At 47.5% G+C, this 23,020-nt stretch overlaps 4 protein-coding genes across 8 annotated transcripts in view; 3 read left to right on the top strand and 1 right to left on the bottom strand.

The window, feature by feature from the left end:
• LOC120893282 (nuclear pore complex protein Nup88) overlaps window positions 1-13,751 on the top strand; it is a 51,102-nt gene extending 37,351 nt beyond the window's left edge. Inside the window, exons 1-7 of one of the 2 annotated variants that reach the window (XM_040295081.1) lie at window positions 7,564-7,942; window positions 8,619-8,744; window positions 9,002-9,377; window positions 9,769-10,605; window positions 10,704-11,044; window positions 13,217-13,465; window positions 13,547-13,751. In XM_040295081.1, the coding sequence (XP_040151015.1) occupies window positions 7,734-7,942; window positions 8,619-8,744; window positions 9,002-9,377; window positions 9,769-10,605; window positions 10,704-11,044; window positions 13,217-13,465; window positions 13,547-13,613 (2,205 nt within the window). In that variant the 5' untranslated portion in view covers window positions 7,564-7,733 and the 3' untranslated portion in view covers window positions 13,614-13,751. Of the gene's footprint in view, window positions 1-7,563; window positions 7,943-8,618; window positions 8,745-9,001; window positions 9,378-9,768; window positions 10,606-10,703; window positions 11,045-13,216; window positions 13,466-13,546 lie in introns of those variants that run through there. The other variant, XM_040295080.1, reaches the window with a different exon arrangement.
• LOC120893283 (opsin-1-like) lies at window positions 11,520-13,080 on the top strand. The gene is made up of 2 exons (XM_040295082.1): window positions 11,520-11,715; window positions 11,830-13,080. Exon 2 carries the CDS (start codon window positions 11,838-11,840, stop codon window positions 12,948-12,950), a length of 1,113 nt encoding a protein of 370 aa, XP_040151016.1. The 5' UTR covers window positions 11,520-11,715; window positions 11,830-11,837; the 3' UTR covers window positions 12,951-13,080.
• Window positions 13,752-14,283: 532 nt separating the features above from the next.
• Window positions 14,284-19,446, top strand: LOC120898170 (sarcoplasmic calcium-binding protein). 3 transcript variants are annotated; one of them, XR_005738627.1, is made up of 7 exons: window positions 14,284-15,164; window positions 16,380-16,562; window positions 17,619-17,645; window positions 17,719-17,886; window positions 17,970-18,110; window positions 18,195-18,529; window positions 19,194-19,446. XR_005738627.1 is itself a non-coding variant. In XM_040303644.1 (6 exons), exons 1-6 carry the CDS (start codon window positions 15,030-15,032, stop codon window positions 18,423-18,425), a joined length of 885 nt encoding a protein of 294 aa, XP_040159578.1. In that variant the 5' UTR covers window positions 14,284-15,029; the 3' UTR covers window positions 18,426-18,850. The 3 variants fall into 3 exon arrangements, 2 of the variants coding, with proteins under 2 accessions (XP_040159578.1, XP_040159590.1); XM_040303644.1 differs by lacking the exon at window positions 19,194-19,446 and having other exon boundaries at window positions 18,195-18,850; XM_040303656.1 differs by lacking the exons at window positions 17,619-17,645; window positions 19,194-19,446 and having other exon boundaries at window positions 14,296-15,164; window positions 18,195-18,850.
• A 65-nt stretch (window positions 19,447-19,511) lies between these two features.
• On the bottom strand, window positions 19,512-21,826 carry LOC120898198 (salivary glue protein Sgs-3-like). 2 transcript variants are annotated; one of them, XR_005738628.1, is made up of 4 exons: window positions 21,722-21,826; window positions 20,878-21,637; window positions 19,992-20,801; window positions 19,512-19,917 (listed from the first exon to the last, which is right to left on the bottom strand). XR_005738628.1 is itself a non-coding variant. In XM_040303698.1 (2 exons), the coding sequence occupies exons 1-2, from the start codon at window positions 20,995-20,997 to the stop codon at window positions 20,433-20,435; spliced, it is 489 nt and encodes a 162-aa protein (XP_040159632.1). In that variant the 5' UTR covers window positions 20,998-21,197; the 3' UTR covers window positions 20,229-20,432. The 2 variants fall into 2 exon arrangements, 1 of the variants encoding a protein (XP_040159632.1); XM_040303698.1 differs by lacking the exons at window positions 19,512-19,917; window positions 21,722-21,826 and having other exon boundaries at window positions 20,229-20,801; window positions 20,878-21,197.
• Window positions 21,827-23,020: the final 1,194 nt, after the last annotated feature.

The raw sequence follows: 23,020 nt of genomic DNA, 5'->3' as shown, positions 1-23,020 counted from the left end.
TGGCACAGCAGTGTCTTCCTATACTCACTCCGGAAGCCAATCAGCCAACAAATGTATAAGCAAACAGCAATCTGGCAGCAGAGCATGGTGGTGGACCACTGAAAAGAAGTTATAATTAGTATAGTGTACGTTTTTGGTATCATCCTTTATCTGTACAATGTAAGACAAACTTTCCAAAACCTTGCAGATGTAGTTACAGCATTTACATGTTGATTCGTAATCATTCCGTGTATCCGCCAAAAACGGAAAGAGTTTACCATCAAAACAGAAAGGAAAGAACCCGTTCTTTCCGCTTCCTATGGTCGATCTCTTCTAGAGGTCACACTCCAGATATTCAAACAAAACAGAAGCACACGCTCTGTTCCTTTCTTCCTGCTCAGCCTAATGTTCGACAATCGCAAGGATCAGTGAGTTTTCCGGCTCAATCGAAAGAAACTTCGATAAACGCCCCACACCACCGCCTGACACCTTTACCCGGGGTTTATCTCACTGTAACGGTAATTTTCGACGGATCCTGCTGCTTCTACTGGGTCGCGCGCAGGCGGTGGTGGTGGTGGTGGTCTGGCAACAACATCCCCGCATCAATTATACTACTTACGCTATCAGAAATTGTTCGGGATAAAAAGTGCGCAAACCAAAACCACCCGGTACCAAGTTCCGCCGCCATCGAGACTATTAACTAACCACCCCACTCCTCCCTCGCCGATCAATGGTGGTGCGAAAAATTATGCTAATGCCACCAATGCGGATAGGAAAAGCAAGCAAGCAAGCAACACCCACAGAAACGGGTCTGTTCTTCTGTGTGTCCGGGAACCGCTATGGCGTTACCATGGGTTTGGCGTGTACGATTGATGGTCTGGTCTGGCATGTTGGTGGAAGTAAGTCCCTTTTTTCGGGCATGGAGTCATGCCAGCGATCTCTGGTCGCTTTTATTTGCACGCTCCTCTCCCTCTCCTGAAGTTAAAAGTATCGTTGCGATAAAAAGTCAACCCCTTCCTCTGTGGTTGAAGTTTGAAATGCATTGAACGGCGGTCGGTCCTGGAACGGAACGGGGAAGAAAGAAGGATGAGTTAATATTTGATAAAACTCCTCGTCTCCCCCCTGCCGTTCCATCTGGCGATGGCATGTAGCCCAAACGTGACGACAAACGATCAAACTGGGAGTAGTTACAATTTTTATCTTATACCTCTCCTACTGGATATTGCTGTCTATTGACTAGCACCACAGTGTGGCACTTCATATGCGGCTTGCGCATTAAAGTGGCCAAAGATACGTGCCGAAGAAAGACCGTGTAAGAATTGCCGGTGGTCGGTTGGCATCTTTGCGGAATAAATCTCCGCTACAACTCCACAACAGCAGTGGGTAGTCTCCTTCTGCCGGTTCAATCTCGAGCTGTTGTTCAGCAATTTCTTCGATGTTGCACCTGAACTTGCTTTGCTTCCACCCATTCGTCCGTTGGTTTTAATTGAAGACATTAGATTATTTGATCTGGTAAAGTAATTAGTTCGCCCGAAATAAGCCAATCATAACAGTAAAAATTAAAATTTACATATTTTAATAAAAATCTTGGATTTGCGCTGCTGACATCGCGCCCGTGTGCTTCGTGCTCTCGCGCCTGCCTGCCTGCGTGCCACACCATTGCGCGCCAATGTCGAACGAGTTGCCAATGTCTTTCACGCTCATTAGTGCGGCATTAGTGCGCACCTCAGCTTTTCACACTCAAACACACTCACTCCGTTCGCTTAAGGGCTTATTTTTAACTCACAATCATGCTTCAATTGCGTTTCAGGATCATCAGCACGCACGATGACGACGAAGAAGGAGGCTCTCTTTCTTTCTTTCTGTGTCTTTCTGTGTCACGAAAGATGTGCGCTTTTCCAATGATACGCGTGTTCTTCCGCGTATCCCCCGGGGGAGCTTAACGTTCGACAGCGAATCTGCGAAGGTGTTGTATCCGAGGCATGCAAATCTTGATACGAAATGAATTTTAATACTTTTTATAAACTTTAGAAATTAACACCTTCCCTGCTCGCACACGGAGGGAGCTCCTTGCCTCTCGAGGGAAGAAAGCTAAGGTGCATAAGAAGGCATGGCATCTTTCGAGAGTTGAAAAGTTGACTGCTGGAGGCACTCTCCAGTGGCTTTTGAGAAGCTCTTCCTTAGCCTGCTCTCCACCTGGAGCTGGAATCAATAGCCCAGGAGATCTGGTTGGAGTATGCTTCCCGTAAGCTAGAGCGCAGCGCACCCCGAGAGGGTTTGATGTGAGGAAAAATGTTCCCCAGCTCCTCCAGGTGTCCAACGTGGAATGTTTGCTGATGGTGCAGTTTTGAATAAATTTTCCATTTTCCTCCAATGCGAGGTTGGTTTGAGCGTAATTCGACGACTTTTGATGAGTAGGTGAGTCAGAAAGCGTCTTGAGCGTCAGCCGCCACCCCTGTGGAGTGTTGGTGCTAATCTTCCGGCCATTGGAAAAGGTATCACAAACATTCAAAAATGCACGACCAATTAACTGGGAACCCATGATGATGGCATTCATTTATTTGGGCTTTTGCGAAAGGATAATCAAACACGAACTTCCAACACCACTCTGCGCACCGCACCACTGTTGCCTTCTTCGCTTCTTCGGCAGAGTACACCGGCGGGAATAACCGGTTCACGTGGAAAAACGCGGATTATCAGCCATCGCGGAGAAGTAAGTAAGGGGGAGGCAACGGCCATTACGCTCTTCGAGCAACAATACATTCCCTACGCCCTCCGCCACGCGGCGGTGGGATAATTTTAAATTTTTATTGTCACCGATTTGGTTTCATTACTTCGGGTCGGTTTTCATAGGGTGGTAGAGGAGGTGGTGGTTTGGCTTATCTTCGCCAGCGCAGCCCACGCAGGGTCCACGACGACAAACAGAGTCGGTGTTACCATTACCATCGACCACAAGCATAGCAACCCCCCATAGCTGGGGTGGGTCGTCGTTGGAAGCTGACTTTTAATGGCAGGAGCCACACTATCGACGAACCTGACGAACACCCGGGAAATTGGGCGCACCAACGAATGGCGAAAGTGTTAGGTGGAAATTAAAATCGCGCTGATACCTTCCTTACCAACGGCAGCTCCCACTCCCCCTCGGATCGGAACGGAACGAATGACGAACAAGATAATAATCGTTCGGCAGTGTTTTGGGCTGAAAAATGGTCACGATTATTGCAGTGTGTAATAACAACGCGGCTGCCGGTAAAAACAAGCGTTCTACCTTTACAACGGATGCTCACTCGTAGCAAAACCCTCCTCCAGCGAGTCGACCACAGGGGGGCGGAGGATATTGCTGTTCGAATGGTGGAGTTTGATTAATTTTTTACGATTATTGTTATTACCTGGCTACCTCAGGCGGCAAAGCAAAGGCTGAAGAACATCGGGGTCCGGCTGCTTCTTAATGATTGACATTTGCGCTAATGTTGCCGCGCTCGGCTGCCGCGTTGTTAGCGCTGGCTGATTTATTGCATTTATACCGAGCCGCTTAATGGCAATTTCCAATACAGTAAAGTGTACAGCAAACAGTGTCTTTTGTATAATGATTTGAACCATTTTTATGTCTCACAATTTGCAGCTATTTTAACGACATCCACCAACCACCAGATGCTGTCGCTTTTTCCTCCCAGGGAAGGATTACTTTTATTCGGTTGTTCTTACATTACACCACCGAGTAAGCTCCTTCCTTCGACCATTCCGAACAGAACCGCATTACTGGGGCGAGGGGGAAAAAGCCGGTGCATATCCACATAAATTAAATCCAACCACAGAAAACGAAGACAGAACCAACAAACCAACGCGCTCCTCCTCGGTTTCGTTTGTTTTTTGCTCCTCCGCTTGCTTGAAAATCTCGATCCCTTTTTTTTTAAGAAAACCCACTACACAACGCCCAGGACACGAGTAAGATTTGCAACAATAATAACAACAAAAAGTGGCCTTTCTGCGGTGGGGCGCGCCTACGCAATGCTTTTAATGCTTTTATAGTTCACATTCTACCACAGAGGCAGAAAATGCCCACCAATCGCCGTTCTCTTCTTCTTCAGTGCGCCGTTCATTGATGTGTGTGTGTGTGTGTGTGTGTGTGTGTGTGTGTGTGTGTGTGTGTGTGTGTGTGTGTGTGTAGGTGTTGGCCTGCCGGCACTGGATCGCGAAAAAAAACCCTCCCACCTCCCACCACCAATTCAAGGCAATCCAAAGATAGTTATTTAGACAAAAGCGAAAGCACATAAGCACAGCATAACAAGTTCTAAGTCTGTCCGATGACGACAAACGGTGACAGGGGTGAGGGCGAAGAGGGAATAAAGGTACTCTTGCTAGGACAGAAAGTCAGATAAACCCTTTCCCAACACAGGCAGAGAGAGTCAGAAAAAATCGAGTTAACAAGAAAAATTATATCATCCTTTTGCGCGCCGTGTCGCGTCCCCTTCTGGATTTGTATTCTTTCATTATGTCCCGGCGATTTGTGTGTGTGTGTGTGTTTCCTTTCGTCCGACCGGAGCATAATTTCCTCGTCGTATTATGGTGCTGCTGTATGTTACCTTCCTCTTCTCCCGTTTCTATCTGACCCGCCGAAGTTTGTCTTAGTGTAGAGACAGAGACAGAGAGAGAGATGGAGAGAGTCAACTTTTTAGTCGCCGGCAACCTCTCAAACAATAATTCCTATATTTTAATGTGTGTATATTTTAAGCGGATACGATTTCGTACAAATGCTCTTAATCGCATGACCGTCAACGTTGTTTCAGTCATGCCACCGGGGTTGACCGGGGTAAAGGATGGGCATTACCACTCCCTCCCTTCCCCTTTGCTCGCTCGACGGTGGTGGGACTGACCCCCGGCCGAAAGCGGAATTAGAGCGATGCGAACAGTAGTGAATGCGAGATGGAAGCGACCATATTGAGGATAAGTGTTTCTATGTGTCTCTGTGTGTGGGTTGGGAAACTCTTTTTTTTTTTTGTTGTTGCTATCATCTTCCGGCAAAAACCTTCGCGACATCACCACACATCCCCTTGTCCTTTTAGGGCGCCGGTTTTTATTTATTTTCGGGGAGGGCTTGAGTTCCCATCATGAGATTAAAATATTTATCTGCGTTTGTCTCTCGTTTCACCGCGGTGATCCGCTTTTCAAATACTGGTGCTCTCCGGTCCGTGGTCCGTGGTTTTCTTATTTGTGGCGTATTAGAGGCATGGGTGTATTATGTATCCTTAAAAAACCACGTGAAAACAACAACAGCAAAAAATAAAAAGAACGGGAATGTGTGGATCCAACCGTTGTTCCAACACAAAAAAGTTCCCCAAAAGTCCCAAAGCCGAACGGAAAATCACTTCACTTCTGCTCGAGGGGAGGGAAGGGGAGGGTGGGTGTGGAACTGAAGATAGAGAGAGAGAGTGAACCACCCGGAATGTGTCCCCAGAATCTTAAGGCTCGAAAGGGTCGAAACCGCGAACGCGTATGCACAAAAAAACCTCACATTTGGAGCTGGAGGGAAATGAACGAAGCGCCACACCTTTCGAGGTCATTTCAAACGGGGGAAAGCTGTATATGAGTAATACGTACACATATTCACGCGCAACAAATGTAGATAAAGGAGCGAAAGAGGGAAGCTTAATTCCCATTGGCAGTAGGAAAATAGCTTGCAACAAAATCGTGACCAATTTTTCATTTACTTTCGCGACTGACTAATACGACGAATGGTCATGCAAAAACGAAGGCCACTTTCATTCCATTGCAGTGGAATGTCAATGTTGAATTACACAAAAAAGCGTTGTCATCTATCTACGAAATGATCGTGTTATAGTATTAAAATTAAAAATTGAAGTGGAAAACTTCCAGACTCGCCCTTGGCGCGCTCGCGATTGAATAGCTTCGACCGCCATGCCCAAACCCGCCCGTGGGAGGTCACAAGTGTAGCTGGCAAGCGATACCGATGTATCCATTTGTCGTCACAGTGAGTTTTCCGGCCAAAAGTGCCCATCATGTCCAAGTACAGACTCATACACACACATAGGAAGCAAGAACATGAGCAGGAATTGAAGTGAAAGGGTTTGTAAGAGGCTTTGTATTAATTTAAACATGTTATACTAATACGATTCTCTTTTTTTCGGTCGGTCATCCTTCGAGGATATTCTTTTTTTGGTCGAAGGAGGAACCAGCATAAAACATAGACAATTTACGTAGGAAAGTAGAGACGGCGCGGTCACAAAGGAATGGGTTATGCTGCAACCAGATTGCTTTATTGTCATCCCGATTGTAGGGCGCACTCGTCGTATCTACTGCTCCTTCCTCGACGGTCTTTCTTTCTCCCTATAGCTTGTACGCTATTTCGGTGATGACTTTTCACCCGCTGATCCACTTTCCTCCCTCTCCACACGGGCGCCACGAAGAATGGCAGCAAACTGTGCTAGGCGATGGCACTTGTACTTCTCAAGTTTGGGGAATTAGGGATACAAATGAATATTAACGTGTCCGAAACGGTAGTGGGTGGGGATGGGGAAAGGGGGAGTGTGTTCCCTTTGGAGGAAAGTCCGACCACACCACACTACCTCACTCCGATTAGCCAGCCGTGGCCCGTGCGCCGCGCGTCTGGGAGGTTGTAGATTATCGCGAGGACAAAAGGGCGGTCCGGTCGGTTCGGTCCGGTCCGGTTGCTGGCCGTTATCGTTTTCCTCGCACATCCTTATGGGAAATGGCAGTACTTTTTAATTTTACTAAATTATAATATACCTTGGCTGGCCGTTGGCTGGGGGACCGCTGGCCTCCCGAATCGCGCACATATGAAAGAGTTTGAATTGGGGATTTTTCTTTTTTCTCCGTGTGTGTATGTGTGTGTGCAGCAACCGTGCAGAGAGTGTCCACTATTCATATGTGAATTACAATGCTGACGATGCCGAGAATAACGAACTCGATTTCGTTTCGCTGTGTGTGTCTTCAAATTTAACCTGCAGCGTGTAGAGATTTACAGTTTCCAGCGGGTTTGGCAAAGTGTTATTACGACCTTTTTTTTTGTCCTTTCACTACAGTAATATATTCTGTTTAAAACGGAAGCAAAAGTGGATTAAAAAATGAGCTGATCGTATATTACCCCTTTGCTAAGCTTTCACTCAGTCACAGAAACTGTATCAGACGTAGGTTGCTAATAAGCTTTTTAAAGGGTATAAACGGCAACGTTGGCAATTGTTTCGATATAAACACTCTTCCTTCTTATCAATCCTATGCCGGTGTCAATTTGTAATCAACGTAGCCCGCGGTGGCAGACACAAAATACACAACCAACTAACCAACCTACCAACGTGTCGCGTAAACCCTCCGGACACGCAAATGTACAAGTGATGTTTAACGGGCGTTTTTGATGACGCCAACTCCCATGCAACCCCATTGGACCGCCAACAGTCGGTCGGGCTTGACACCACACACAGTGGATAATGCTCAAAAACACAATCCCAGTTTGGAGCAAAGCTTTCCCACTGACTGACAACAGCGTTGCAGTTTCCAACCACTTAGCAACCATCCCAGCAGGCCTGGCCTGGGTCTGAAGCCAAATCCTCGCAACGCACCCGTTCGTGGGGATGTTCGAAATGAATGTTGCTTCCGTGTTAAATACGAGCCAAAAAAAAGTGCGTTCCGCGGTCGGAAAAAGGATTATATTGGGTGTAGCCACGCGCGTGTTTATAGATTTTTATTTACATTTAAATTTATAAATTAATTTGAAGAAAATGCAAAATACATGTCCCGAATGTTGCCGGCGTGTGTGTGTGCGTGTGTTCGGAGTGAGAGAAAACTTTTCGATTTATTTGTGCTACTCCTTTTGCTGCACACCCGACCGACCGACCCCCCTCCTAGTCCGTGCGGCAAGGGAGTCACAGCGAGTACTCTCTGACTGGCTGGCTGTGCGTTTTAGCGGATTGTGTGGTGTGTCGGTGGTGTAAGTATGGATGGAAAATTGTGTTGCCGCGCGGAGAGAAGGGACAACCCGTTTCGCGAGGGTTCATAATTTTCCCTTTGATATGAAAGTGTGCGCCGTTGCACCACTTACCACCCAATTTGGTGCGGTGTAGACCCTTGGGATGTGGGCCCTCTGTGTGTATGTGTTGGGTTGAGATTTAGCAAACATACACACACATACATTCACAACATCTCCGGAAGGTCGGTGGCCTAAAACGGTAGTACGAAGGTACACGGCTACAAAGAACGCTTCTTCTTCTTCGGTGGCGCGGTTTGGGCGAGGATTAATATAAGTCGGGTATATTTATGTGTTTACACGCGGTTTGGTGTTCGTTTGGTTCACGGAGCGAATGTTGGCACCGTAAGGGAGGTCGCCATCTTTACCATTTCCGGATGTATTATGATTCAATGGCACACCATCCGGCCAATTGGTGTGTTTATGTTAAAACTCTCACTACTTTTTTTTTCAAACCTTGCATGCTTATGGGAAAACTTATAATTAGCAAAGCTCTTTCAAAAGGATTACCGCCGTACCCAATTTATCGCGAATGGTTCTGCCTCACTCGCTGTGTGCGCCGGCTGTGTGAATCAATAGCCTCCATAGCTCGTACCGACTTCACTCATTAGTTTTTGTTCCGTTTTTTTCTGCTTCACAGTGCCTACAACCTCGACGAGCATCTATTTACCGAAAGTGCAACGCTCGAGCTTCTGCAGATCCGCTGGCATCCGGCATCTCCGACGGATTCACACTTGCTCGCTCTCCTGTCGGACAATTCGATAAGGTAAGCAGCAATGTCCCCGGGTCCAGATTCCAAGGCTGCATCACACATCCCAAAACCTCAAAAACCAAATTCCGAACCATTTATGTCATCACACTTGGGCCCCCTAAACGTACACTCATCGTTGATCCGGCACGATAACAACGGACTGCAAGGCGGGAATGTCCCGGGTCGAGTGTTTAAACCGAAATCAGCACGAGAAGCAGGAAAAAACAGCATTTGCCCATCTCTCTCTCTCTCTCTCTCTCCACGTTTTGCAGGGTGTACGATGTGGACTCGCTGCGGCATGTATGGCGCATTGGACCGACACCAACACCGCAACCCGTCGTCATCGGTAGTGGCAGCGGCGTTGGAGGCGGCAGTAAACACGGTTCTTCGGCCAGTTTTGTCGGATCGCCGGGAACGGCTGTCGCCTCGCCGGGAGTCACTTCGAAGCTTGCCTATCTTAACAGTCTGGGCGATACGGCTGTTGATTTTGACATCGCACCGCCACGTGTGGTTTCTTCCGCCACCGGTGGAAGTGGCTCCGTCGGCGCCGATACAACGTTCTCACCGACGACGACCCTGTCAACGACGTCGTCAACGGTCACCGCAACGAAGCCGGCCATTGCTCCAAAGGAAGGCACCCTCATGAATGTAGGTGTTCTACCTTGCTACCTAGCTGCCTGCGTTGGAGGGACACTTGGTCTGTTTGTTTGCTCTCTCACTCACTACACTTTCCGTGCAATTTCATCCCAAAACGACGGTGATGCACCGCAGAAATCATTTTCGGTTCATGGATGCACCATTTTCGCATGCTGCGTCGGCCGTGGTGCGAACTCGGTTGTTTTGGGGGTGCCCGTGGGTCGTCCCTTCTAAAGAGAGAACATTTGTGCAGCAGCTTTCTGTTTGCACAACCGACCAAGTGTCCCCTTCACGGACACTTCTTTTCGAATTTCTAAATACCTACTTGTCTCTCCCTCTCTCTCTCTCTTTTGTTGTTTGACATACATCGTATCTCTCCCCCCCAAAACATACACACATACAGGACTCAGTAATCGCGCAGAAGAATAAAAAGGCACCACCGACTGCCGGTGCCGGTGGGACCAAAGTGGAGTGGCCAATAGTGATTCTGCGGGGCGATGGCAATGTCTATGTACTTTGCGCCGGCATCGACACCAATCGACCCAAGCTGCAGGGACCGATTTCGATTCAGCCGCAGGTGGACGATAACTATGGGCTGGATTCGTGTTCGCTCATCGTCATCCCGACGCTGCCGCCGACAGTCATCATTGCCGAGAGCACGGGCAAAACGCATCATGCACTTTTCCTCGAGGAGTCCTGTCCCCTGGAGCGATCCCTCACGTCCGAGCAGCTGGCAGACAGCAATCTTACCCTGCACCCGTGCGAGTGGTACCTGCACGTGCTGGAAACGGTCGAGCTGGAGCTGGGGCTGCCGAGCGTGGCGGAAACGAAGGAGGCCAAGTCCTACTCCTGTCCGCTGCATCTCAAGCGCGACCCGCTAAATGAGGCACGCTACTTTGCCTACCACAATGCCGGTCTGCACGCCGTCACACTGGATTTCACTCGTCCGCTGCACGAGTTCGTCCAGCAGGAAGGGACGGACGAGCTGGTGGAGAAGTATCCCCTCTTCAACTCACACAGCCGGGCGGAATACGTCGTTTGCACGAAGGCACTGCAAAATGCCAACACCAACGCAGTGCTCGGCTTTACGCTGCTCCAGTCCCCTTCCGGGTTGGTTTTGTTCCTCGCTTCCGGGCAGGTGGTATCGCTGGATCTGATTACCGATCACAGTTTGATTCGAAAGTGGCCCCTGTCCGGCTCGACCAAAAAGGCCGGCAATTCCGAATCGCCCATCAAAAACGTACGTATTGTGCACACATTTTGGAAGCGGTTAGGCACCTCTTTTCAAACGAGTTTGTGTAAGATTCCGTCTCGTCTCTCTTCCGTCTTCCTTTACAGATGCTGAAAGACTCATTCCAGAAGCGCATTCAATCGATACTGCGGTCGGGCCTCACCCAACCGATCCTGAAGCTGGACCAATCCACTGAACCGACACCGCAGGAAGCGTTCGAACTGCTGACCCAAGCGACACGGATGCTCCGGGAGAACTATTTCGTACGGCATGACAAGGCCCGCCAGGAGATAGAGAAGCGTGAGCACGTGCTAAAGCTGCTCAAACAGCAGCAGCTCAACGACATCGAGGAACTGCAGGCGGAGAAGCAAAAAATTCGCGCCACCGCCGAACGTCTCGCCGAAACCTATGAAGATTTGTGCGACAAGCAAAACTCTCTCTTCAAGCGGTAAGTCTTAAGCCGATCGTTTTAAAGCATTTTAACCACGTGCTATCGACCCCGGCGCTGACGCTGACTACTAGACGCCTCACACCAAACTGAAGCAGACGCACATGACAAGGGAAGAAGAGACTTCCATAACTCAATTATCGTAATACTTGATTTTCGTAGGTTTTTAAAAATTCCCACACACTACTCCTCCTTTTCATGACTTTGTAACACTTTTCTTCGGTATTTGCATGCATTTTAAAAACAACAAATGCACCAAAATCGCATACCGCTGAAGCCATACACACACTGTAAGACTTTCTTTGCAAACGGCCCGTAGGCCGCCGCTGGTTCTCTCCTCCGATATGTGGATGTCTTGAGTAATCCCTTACCGCATATGCAAAGAAATGGCAAGTGAGCAGTAGAACTTTTAACTCAATTAGAAATGAATGCATCGCTGCAGCAAGCGCCCTATAAAAGGTGCACCAGCGGCCCTGTTCAAATTGAGTCGTTCTTGGTTCTTTGCAGCCGTTGCAACGTTAGCCTAAAACCATAAGTCTGAAGTAGTTCGAGTAACATCGATTTTCTTCAGCTTATTGGAACCAAAGTAAACAGTGAAGAGTGTGTATCTCACAGCAATTACCAACCCGCGCATTAACAACATCAAGTGCCTGAGAGCTCTTCCGAACGTGGTAAGCTACACATCGGTGACGCATCTTTGTGATAACGCGGCGATTCTCTAAACGAGGGGGTATTCATTCGGAATTGTCCTTTTCTTGTCCCATCCGCTCTCAAACTCGTAACAGTCGTAACAATGGCAGCCTTCGTAGAACCGCATTTCGATGCCTGGACGCAGGGATCCGGCAACATGTCGGTGGTGGACAAGGTCCCACCAGAGATGCTCCACATGGTGCATCCGCACTGGAATCAGTTCCCGCCCATGAACCCGCTGTGGCACTCGATCCTAGGTTTTGCCATCTTCATGCTCGGAATGATCTCGATGACCGGTAACGGTTGTGTGATGTACATCTTCACCAACACCAAGTCACTCCGAACCCCCTCCAACTTGCTGGTGGTCAATCTGGCCTTCTCCGATTTCTTCATGATGTTCACGATGGGCCCGCCGATGGTGATCAACTGCTGGCACGAGACCTGGACCTTTGGCCCGTTCGCGTGCGAGCTGTACGCCATGCTGGGATCGCTGTTCGGCTGTGCCTCGATCTGGACCATGACGATGATTGCCTTTGACCGTTACAACGTCATCGTGAAGGGTCTCGCGGGCAAGCCGATGACCAACAACGGTGCCCTGCTGCGCATTCTGGGCGTGTGGGTGTTCGCGCTGTTCTGGACTCTGGCCCCGCTGTTCGGATGGAACCGGTACGTGCCGGAGGGCAACATGACCGCCTGCGGAACCGACTACCTGACCCAGACGTGGCTGAGCCGCTCGTACATCATCATCTACGCCATCTTCGTGTACTGGCTGCCGCTGCTGACCATCATCTACTCGTACACCTTCATCCTGAAGGCTGTGTCCGCTCACGAGAAGAACATGCGCGAGCAGGCCAAGAAGATGAACGTCGCCTCGCTGCGTACGCAGGAAGCCCAGAACACCAGCACCGAGATGAAGCTGGCCAAGGTCGCCCTGGTCACCATCTCGCTCTGGTTCATGGCCTGGACGCCGTATCTGGTCATCAACTTCACCGGAATCTTCAAGGCTGCCCCGATCAGCCCGCTGGCCACCATCTGGGGCTCGCTGTTCGCCAAGGCCAACGCCGTCTACAACCCGATCGTGTACGGCATCAGCCATCCGAAGTATCGCGCTGCCCTGTACCAGAAGTTCCCGTCGCTATCGTGCCAGGATGCACCAGTCGACGATGGCCAGTCGGTTGCGTCGGGTGCCACCCAGGCCTCGGACGAGAAAGCCTAAGGTTCTGTTGTTGTAGTGTTTGCGACAAGAGACCTCTCCGACCGTTGACAAGACCGACCACTTGACAAACGTTTTAGTATTTTAATTTGAGGAAGCAATAAACTTTTTTATGCCCACCCACCGGTGGGCTGAAAAGTGACTACACGCAAATCGTTCTTTACTTTGCCCAGGAGTAGAATACTCACAAAATTTCGTTGTGGCGGCCATTAGTTGTTCGCTTACTCTAACCCCAACGTGGTTTGTTCTATTTCCCCAATCCCTCGCAGGGCTCAAGAGGTGGTGCGTCTTGCAACGTTGCGACTACCAAAGGGATCGTTCTCGGAGAAGCAGTTTACCGAAAGGATCGAAAAGATCCACCAATCGGTAAAGATGCTGCAGAAAAACGTTGACCAAGCCAAACAGAAGATTACCACGCAGCAGATGGAGCTGGAAATGAAGAAGAAAACTGCCAAGGAGAAAACGTTCACACTGCCCGTCAAGCAGGAGGACATCATCAAGCAGATCATTGGAGAAATGTATGTACAAAGGGGATTAAGGGGGGGGAGAAGCTAAGCTTAGTTTGATTTTATTAACCGTTTCTGCGTCCCCTTCGACAGGTACACACAGATCGATTCGAACGTGAAGGACGTCAAAAAGATGAACAACATTCTTAATCTCACCTGAGCTGATTGTACATTTGTTTTACTTTTCTTACGTTTAATGCTTTTCCTGTTTTATCTATGAATTATTCATTTCCGTACGAATAAAGCGCGATTCATGTTTCGCAACCGAACTTTTCACCACATTACTCGTGGATTTTAACCCCTTTAGTTGGTCTGCTATACCGTTTTGAATGGACTTACTAGTAGTTTATCCAGTAGTACGTTAGTTAGTTGTTCGGTCAAGGAAACCCCTTGTCATATCATCAACTCCAACCTCATTTCAAATTCAAATACACTAACGGGAAAAGAAACGCTTTTCACCACTCAACGAGCTTGATGACGTCACATTAATTCACCTCAAATGCGGAAGCTTTCCGCTGAGGAAACATTTTCAAACTTTTCACCTCGTCGTTTGAAACATTTCAAACTTTGTTGAAACTTTTCAACCTCGACCGCTGGGAATGGCGCATTTTTCCGCTGATGGCATGTGCGTTTAAAATAATTAAATTTAACTTCAGTTTTCAGAAAAGAAAATAGAAAGGAATTATGTAAACAACTTGTCTTGATTAGTAAGATTGTCTTGATTGATTGTCTTTTCCGCGGTAAATGTAGCAAAGCATAATTTTGATCTCTATTTTCAGCTTTATTTTCAGTGCTATTTTCTCTTTCGAACTGTAATCGAGGCTTAATGCACGATTTTGAACCATGTTTTTGTTAATCCGTTCATTCTTCCTCATCCTTGTAGTGGTGAGATGGTTTCTCCTTGTTCTCCCTTTTACACGCGCATTCGCCCTTTCCAGAACCAAAACGCTTCGAAACGGAAAGAGGTGCGTGCGTGCGAGCACAAACCCATCATCTCGACGAAACACACACACACACACCGCTACCAAGAAGCCGGGTTGAAAGTATGCACGTGTGTGCGTGTGTTGGTTGTGCGGGTACTGTGGCCAAAAAACAGGCCCGTTCGTACGGTGGACGGTGGACCAAAAATACCAAAACATCCATGCATCAGAGCGAGATGCCTGCCACGCAGCGAGCAAGTTTAGGGGTTGCCTCACAACCACCCAGCCTGCTTCGACCGTACGAGTGACAGAGACCGAGGGCAGCAGCAGTAGGTCGAACGGTGTGCGGAGATACGGAAAAAATTCAAATTCGTCGTCATTTCCAGTTGCTGGCTGCTAGCGATCGGCGTGGCGAACAAGTCTATCAAGTGAATTAAGCGAACCCACTTCTGCTCTGTTGTTGTTCGGTGCAAAAGTTTACCAAAAACACCGCCATTACATTACAAGCGAAACCGACTGAAGATAATTTCGGCACATTTGTGGTGATAGCTGGAAAACGTGTTGTACAGAGAAAGGTCGAGGAGCAAGCACCCGTGTTGTGTTCGGTTCAGTGGTTGATTTCGTGTGAAGCAAGAGAGGAAAGAAGTGAATAAAAAATGTCTTTTGCACTGTTGCGAAGCCACGGCCGTCCGGCGTTGGCAGTGATCGAGCGGCAAGTTCGGGCACTGTCTTCCACCCTGGCCATTACCGACATTTCGGCACCAACATCATCATCGTCAGCAGCGGTGAAGGTACGTATCGTCTTTGAAAATGTGCTTTCCAATTCCAAACGACGCATAGGAAAGGGTACTGTTAGATAAATGGGCTGCATCGGTCGAGTCTCCAAAAGATCATAAAAGAATCACCGTCGAAAGCATATAAGAAAGAATGAAAGTGGCAGAATTAGAACGCAATTGATAATTGTAACCTAATTTTCCCACTTGCTCCACCAAAAACAAAGCAAGCATAAACTACTCACCCCACAAAAACATTCAATAAATGTGCCGACATGCGCACAGAAGACTTCTTCAGCTCAACTCCAATTCCCGTGTTGGTTTGGTTAAAGCGCACTTTCAACGCACCATTGCACTGCCGGAACAGTGGAGGACAAAAGGGTCCCAGGGTCGAATAAAAATATTGGAAAACATCACCACACAAGCCTCACAAACCCCAACCCTCCGTTGGCCGAAGACCTCCTTTATGCACTATTATGTCATACAGCATTTTCGGCTGGAGCACACATATGTGGTGTGTGTGTGGGTTATGTTGCTCAGCCGCTAACAAGCAGCATTATTTATTACACCCGGTCTGCCAACGAAAAAGTAGAGTCCATGTGCCCCTTCCATGCGATGCATCAGCATAAGACTCCCATGTTTGTTGGCTCTCCCTTTGTGGTGTCGCCCGTTTCGATATGATTCGATAATGAAGTAGAAAGCCCCGTCTGAGGAGTATCAAGCGTCACATGATGTGATGGCCGGATAGGTTTCCCTTTTAATCAAGCATCGAAATCTTTGGCCCGAAGTGAGTGTGATAAGCACGTGTGATTCTTATCCGGCCCGACACCCAACACTGAGTGCTCTAATTTTGAGCCCTCGGTTGCTGGTTTCTGTTGGGCTGTCCTACTTTATGCGCATTATAATGCTCCCGGCGGCGACACGGCGCACAGTGCACGATGTTGACAATGGCTGATAATGATTTATTTGTGTTAGCATCATGCTGACTGCCAGCCACACCGGCCAGCCCTGTTATGCTATCCCTCACGTCGTCGTCGTCGTCGTCGCCTCTATTTTCAGTAATAGGTAGCGGTTTTAATTATGATTGCTACACACTACACCATTATTGTCGTTCACACTGGGATCAGTTGAAGAATTGAATTTCAATTACCTCCAACTTCCCTTTTCTGTCCCGTTCTCTCAGGTTCGACCTTGTTCGACAGGTTATTAATTCTCCCATTTTGTACCTTTCAGCCGACAACCGGTGAAAACAACCGAAACTACCTGAAGAACAGTAAGCCGTCCTTCGTCTCAACGTCGGTCCGCAAGTATTCGAAGAAAACGGCCGCCCCAGAACGCGCCTACAACAGTGACTCGGACTCAGACTCGGATGATGAGCGTGATAATACTCCGCGCCAGCGTCAGCGCAAGGAACGGGTACGTAGATGGTGCAGCGCACCGATCGTGTTAGGTGGCACGGCTGATCCTCAAGGTCTGTGCTCTTCAAATGTAAACGGGATGTTAAGATCACCCCCTCGGGGTCGATGCCGAACTCAAAACAGCGCCCCTCTCTGTACCTCCGGTAGAGCGATCTATCGAAAAAGAAGAAGCAAAAAAAAACAAAAAACACACAGAACGCGATTCGGAGGCTGCTACAAGGTCATGTTTTGAGGCATGTAACAAAGACCCAGTTTTTTTGGTGGTGGATGGATGCCCGTTACTTAACATTTTCGGTTCTAAGGCTTCGAACGAAATTTGAATGTAACTTCAAGGTGGTGTCGCATAAGCAAAGTGGTGTGCTACCCCAGCCTCCCAGTCAAACTGGTTTGAAATAATGTTCTCCGTGGGTGGAGGAAGCCAAAATCACAGCCAGCAGAGCGCGCTCATGAGACAATATGATTGCCGGATTTTGTGGCGTGGTTTGGATGCGTTATCAAGCACTTTTAACTAGAAATAAACGCTTTCTGTGTCGCACAAACACACACACACCAGAAAAGGTTGATCGCAACCGCGGAGAATAGGGGAGTGCGTTTTTTGTTTTTGTACGACAATCAACCGCTCCACGAAAAAGTGTGGTGCGGTTTGTGTGTACAGATGTTGCCAATATACAGCAACGCGGCCGCGGCAGCAGCACCATGGAAAGGCGTTGAAGGAAGTGGGAGATTCTTTTTATTATTATTATTCCCGTTCTTTTCTCCCGTTCCACACGGTACACTAATACACGCGCGACGTGCTCCAACGCGCGACAGCACGATCGTTCACTTGCGAACCCAAAATCGCTTTGCCGATCGTTGACCGTCTGCTGGAGACGGATTTTGGCCGACATGATGGACGTTTATGGACTCATGAATATCTGTTTTGCAAAATGAGAGTTGTCTCCATGTGAAGAATACCACCGCCGATAAAGGAGATCGTTTTCAATATGATCACTCCACTCTATCGATCGAAAAGCGACGAGTTTACTAACCACTTTCTATCCCATAATTTGTGCAGGTCTTTCACTATCCCGTAAGGAACATGGTATATACTAACACATCACCTTTGACTCTGGTCTTCAACTCGCCTAAACCCGATCTCTCTTGAACTCTTTCAGGGCAACTCCGAGTTCTGGCGACGCAAGATGCGCACCCTGCACGGTGTGCTGGACGTCAACAAGGACGGTGTCATCTCGTACGACGATTTTATGCTGCTGACGGAAAAGTTTGCCTCCCTGGGCCATCTCGATGCGAAGGCAAAGAACGAGTTCCGCGACATTATGAGAGTGCGTATAGAAGTGTAACACCTTTTCCGTGTTGTGGTGATGACAACCATTATTATAATCCGTCGATTCGTTTTGTTTTGTAGACCACCTGGGAGCAACAATGGGGTGAAATTACGCCCTACAATCTAGTCACGGTGGAACAGTACCTAACCGAGATGCACCATGTGGTGAATGATAAGGATCTCAAGAAGAAGGTGCATCGCTTTTTGCCCTACCTGTACAAGGTAAGCTGAATGCGGGATTGCGGAAACGACGTCCATTCACAAACGCTTTAACCTTCCTTTTTTCCTTTCTTATCGTCTTGTAAGGCCGTCGACAAGGATCGCTCGGGATCGATCTCGCTGCACGAGTTCAAACTGTTCTTCCGCTGTCTGGGGCTGACGGAAGAGAATGCAGCCGTTTCGTTTGCGGTGATCGACAAAAACGGCGACGGCCAGATCACGCTGGACGAGTTCGTTAAGCTGGGTAAAGACTTTTTCGTCAGCGAGAAGGAAACGCACGTGTCCCGGATGTTCTGGGGCCCGCTGGTCGATCACTGAGCACGGAGCGTGTTCCGTGTACTTCCCGTTTTTCCAGGGCCTACTGAGCGCCTGATCGAACTTATAACGTAACCCGCTAGTGTGTAGAAGGTTTCTTTTAGCGCGTAAGTGTACATGATAGCTCTTAAGCTGATGAATTTGGTCGATTTTTCCCCCTGTCCCGTGGAGGATGACAGCTCATCTTTTAATCGTCTTTTGCAAACACAAACACATTCACCCAAAAAGTCGTCACACTGCTCCAAAGCTCCAGCGAGAGTGACAATACAATACAATCAAGCATCCCGCAGCTCCGGTGGCGGTGACTTTTCAAAACCATCCTCGTCAGCCGTTCAGATTAGCTATCGTGCAAAAATGTTGTGAACACCTTTCAACAGAGAATGTAAGCATCATTTGTGATAGAGCAATAAAGCGTATTTTGAATACAACGAGAACAGATCGCCAATGGAAGTGTAAAATAATGGAGAAATAATCGCCCATTCGGTGGATAAAAGTATTATAAAAGCGTTTCACAATGTCCTGCGTGGCATGAGTGCCTGTTCAACGATGACTTTGGAAAGATTCACCACTCTTGCTATTATTCTAGCGACGGTTGGATTCAGTGCCTTGCCGTGTCTGCTCGGTGAAGTACTGCAACACACTCACCTGGTAGTGGCGCTGACCGATAAATGCAAAATACACGACAAACAGATCTGTAACGTGTCATCGTTGCCACGTATCATCGTAGTAGCCTTAGCAGTACTAATCATTTCGTACCTTCTCTCGTTGCAGTCTCACCCTGTGTCGGCAACGAAACGTACGTATGCTGTGGTGTTGTGTGTGAGAAAACGTGCGACAACCCGATGCCCATCTGTCCCATGAGAGTGACCTGTCCGTGGCGTTGCTTCTGCCACGAAGGTTTGGTGCGCCACGAAAAGAGCTGCATCTTACCGTCCGAGTGTCCAACGCCATCACTATCCCTGCCGTAATGGTAGATCGAAGATTCCGAATTTTGCAACTAGGTCGAATACTGAAGAACGAATATGAAGCACGTTGTGTGTTTCTGGTATGCGAAGAATTTTATTGAAAATCAAGCAGTTTACTGAGGTATGTAAAGAGTATTAAAGTTCCCTTCCTTTACCTCAAAAACAGTACTCCTCGCTAGACCTTTTTCCATATTTGCGTGCGTTTTTGTCGGTACTGTGTGTGCTTCGAATCATTGAGCAGTACTAGCTGAACTGGCAGTACTGGCTGAACTGGCAGTACTGGGCGAACTGGCAGTACTGGACGAACGGGCAGTGCTGGCCGAACTGGCCGTGCTGGTTCGTCGTGTTGTAGTAGTTGGTCGAGTGGTAGTGCGACGGGTCGTAGTTGGACGGGTGGTAGTCCGACGGGTTGTCGTAGTTGGACGTGTGGTAGTCCTACGTGTAGTGGTCGATCTAGTGGTTCTGGTAGTGGCTATAACTTCTTCTGATGATTCCTCCGATGATGATGAAGGTCTACCTTCAGCAAAGTTCTGTAAGAGTTGCAAGCGTTTCAAGTCGTACAATCCTTACCAAGGTGTGCACCACAGCTAGATATTCTCCTTACCAGTGCTAGAAGCGCCATCACGATCAACACAAGTACTGCCAAGTTCTTCATTGTTAAGGGTCTTTTGATTGTTTCCGTCCTCTCTGATACTGGATAATCTCGGCGCCAGACTTTATATAGTCCCAAACTTTAATCTCGAAAACATTTGAGTAAACACCTTTCTGCAACGATGACGCACCGGTCACACACGATCTGTGACGATTTACGTCACAATGAGACAAAGCAAACAGCCAGCGATTGGTGAAATTACAGACTTTTTGTTTATTGAAACATAACGTGTGGCCTTCACTTACTGTACGGTGTGATAGACACAAACAAATCGGATGTTGGGAGTTCTGCAAAACGTTTACTTTAATTGAACAACTGGGTTCGAACGGCTCTAGAAGCATCAAGATGAAGGGGAGGGTTCATTTTGCAATCCAAGCTTAGATCGATTTCGATTTACGCTGCTGGCGATGTGCTCGGCCGGCTAGTGCGTTTAGTGGTTTTACGCGTTGGAGTTGGTTTTGTTTTGGTAGTTTTGAGTGATTGGCGCTTTGTAGTCTTCGCCGGTACAGGTTCACCCGACACAGATTTCGCCATTGCAACGTTGGCTGCTACTGGTTTTGCCGAAGTAGGCTTCGATGGTGTAGGTTTTGTCGGTAGTGTTGGTTTAGTGGATGGTGTAGGCTTAGTCGCTGTTGAAGGCTTGGTCGGTGTAGAAGGCTTTGTCGGTGTAGAAGGCTTTGTCGGTGTAGGCTTCGTTGGTGTCGGCTTCGTCGGTGTATTCTTCGTTGAAATAGGCTTTGCAGATTGCGCTTCAGCCATGTTCTAAAAATAGTCCGAAAGAATGACCCTTAATATCAATCATCCACACACATAAATTGGAAAGTTAAATTGTCCTTACCAAAGCTAGAAGCACCGTTGCCAGGAACACAAACACTACCAAGTTCTTCATTTTGCCCGTTCGTTTGATCCGTCCACGCAATGAACGATCTCGTCCCGGTAAGGGAGTTATATAGTCCATCCACCAAAGTGTGCCAAACAGTTGAACAAACGTATCGATGGGTTTTTGCAAGCTTTTTTGCAATTTCAGTGCGCGGGTACATCGCCATGCAATGCTACAAGTCTGCTTCAATGTTCGGTCAATGTCAGCAAACTCAGTTTCCGTACAAAATAAATAAAAAGTTTGCACAAGCTTGAGAAGTGACCTTCAAATACATTTTTCAAAGGATTTTGTGATAAAATCTGTACATTAAGCCGATACTATGCTATACGCTCAATGATTAACGAATCGCAACCACGCGGCATAATGAGTCAAAACAAACGGAGTCAAAGAAATATATTGGGGCAGATTTTATTCTATTGAAACACCAAATTTCCCGGTCTCTTTCTGTGGGATAAGCTCAATGAACTCTGAAGGGAAGGAATTAGGGCTTGCGTGTTGGCGTCGGTGATGGTTTCGTTGGGACGACAGTAGGCGTTGCGCGCTTCGTAGTAGAGGTCGTTGTCGGACGGGTGGGCAGTGTAGGCTTTGTTGGCGTAGTAGGCTTCGTCGGTGTAGTAGGCTTTGTCGGGGTTGTTGGTGAAGTTTTCCTCGTAGTATCTGTAGCAGGTTGTTGTTTGGTGGATTGAGCTCCGAACCCAAATTGGGCTTCAGCCATATTCTGAAAACCATTGGAAACGATTCACATTAGTATTAATATTCCGCTTTCCCGCACAGAATTCATGGGTGAGTTAGAAGCGCTTACCACAGCTAGAAGCATCACAACCATCAGCACAAGCACTACCAAGTTCTTCATATTTACAGGTTTATTTTGATCCGTCCAGGCAATGAACGAACTCACGCCGGTCATAGTGTTTTTATATAGTCCAAGCACCAAGGTTTTGCAAACAGTTGAACAAACAGATCGGTGAGTTTATTCACCCTTTTTTGCACAATGACCAACACGCGTATCTACACCAAACAAAGCAAAGTAAATGAATAAAATATGCGGGATGTTTGTTCAAGCTACTGGGAGCCTTCAAACGATTTTTGGAAAGGATTTGGACCCAACTTCCATAGGGTAAAAAGATGAAACACAAACTATCTGTACTGCAATGTAATCAAATGTGAAATCTTACATCTCGATTGATTGATCGATTAGCTGAAGTTCCAGAACAGCTAGCTGTCAGATTATTAAATCCTAAAGGAAATAATTTTCACTGTTGGCATTCTTCCTTATGGCAATGCCTTACAGGTACAAAACCATTATGTTATGTCTTCATAATAACTATTATAAACATAAGTATATTTGAGGCCCGTCTGGTGATACAGTCGTGAACTCGTACGACTTTAACAACATGCCCGTCAAGTCCTAATAGTTAGTGGGTTCCGTGCCCTCATACGTAGAACTGACTATCCTACGATGGTGATAAATAAGTCAAAGAAAGCCTATTCCTACTATAGTGGTACGTGCAGTCCTTGACCGAAAACGTTTGTTGTACCAAAAAAGAAGAAGAAGAATATAAGCATACTGCAATACTGAACTAAACATGATTCACTTTTCGTCGTTGTATCTAGAAAGATCAAACTGTCGTATCGTATATCGTATCACATATCGTTCAGTAACGACCAGATACCAGAACCAGAACCAGTTTGTGTAGATAATGAAACAGATACAGATAATACAACTTCAGATGTGTTGTCACAATCGTCCCAGAAACCAGCTTCGAGTGGTATTCCTGGAAGTTTACGGATAGCCAACATTGCACACAGATAGGGTAGCAGAAAGGCGGCATACAAATGGTAGGGGAAAAGTATTCGTAATTTCTTGAACGGGTAATCCTGAATTAAGTGTTACCAAGGATGAATGATGGAAAAAAGCAAAGACATTCAGTTCTCATAGCTACATCAACATACAAGTCCATAGCTACATACAAGTCCGTATAGCTACATTTTGACATGACTTGGTCCACTTTAGACTCCATAACCCTTTGGTCCACTGTGGAGATATGTTTAGATACATGTTTAGTTTGAAATCTCGTTTATAACTATGTCTTCCACGTAT

The sequence above is a fragment of the Anopheles arabiensis genome, chromosome 2, assembly GCF_016920715.1.
Source record: "Anopheles arabiensis isolate DONGOLA chromosome 2, AaraD3, whole genome shotgun sequence".
Classification (NCBI taxonomy): domain Eukaryota; kingdom Metazoa; phylum Arthropoda; class Insecta; order Diptera; family Culicidae; genus Anopheles; species Anopheles arabiensis.
Note: the sequence above shows the minus strand (reverse complement) of the source record. Positions and strands in the feature narration are given on the sequence as shown.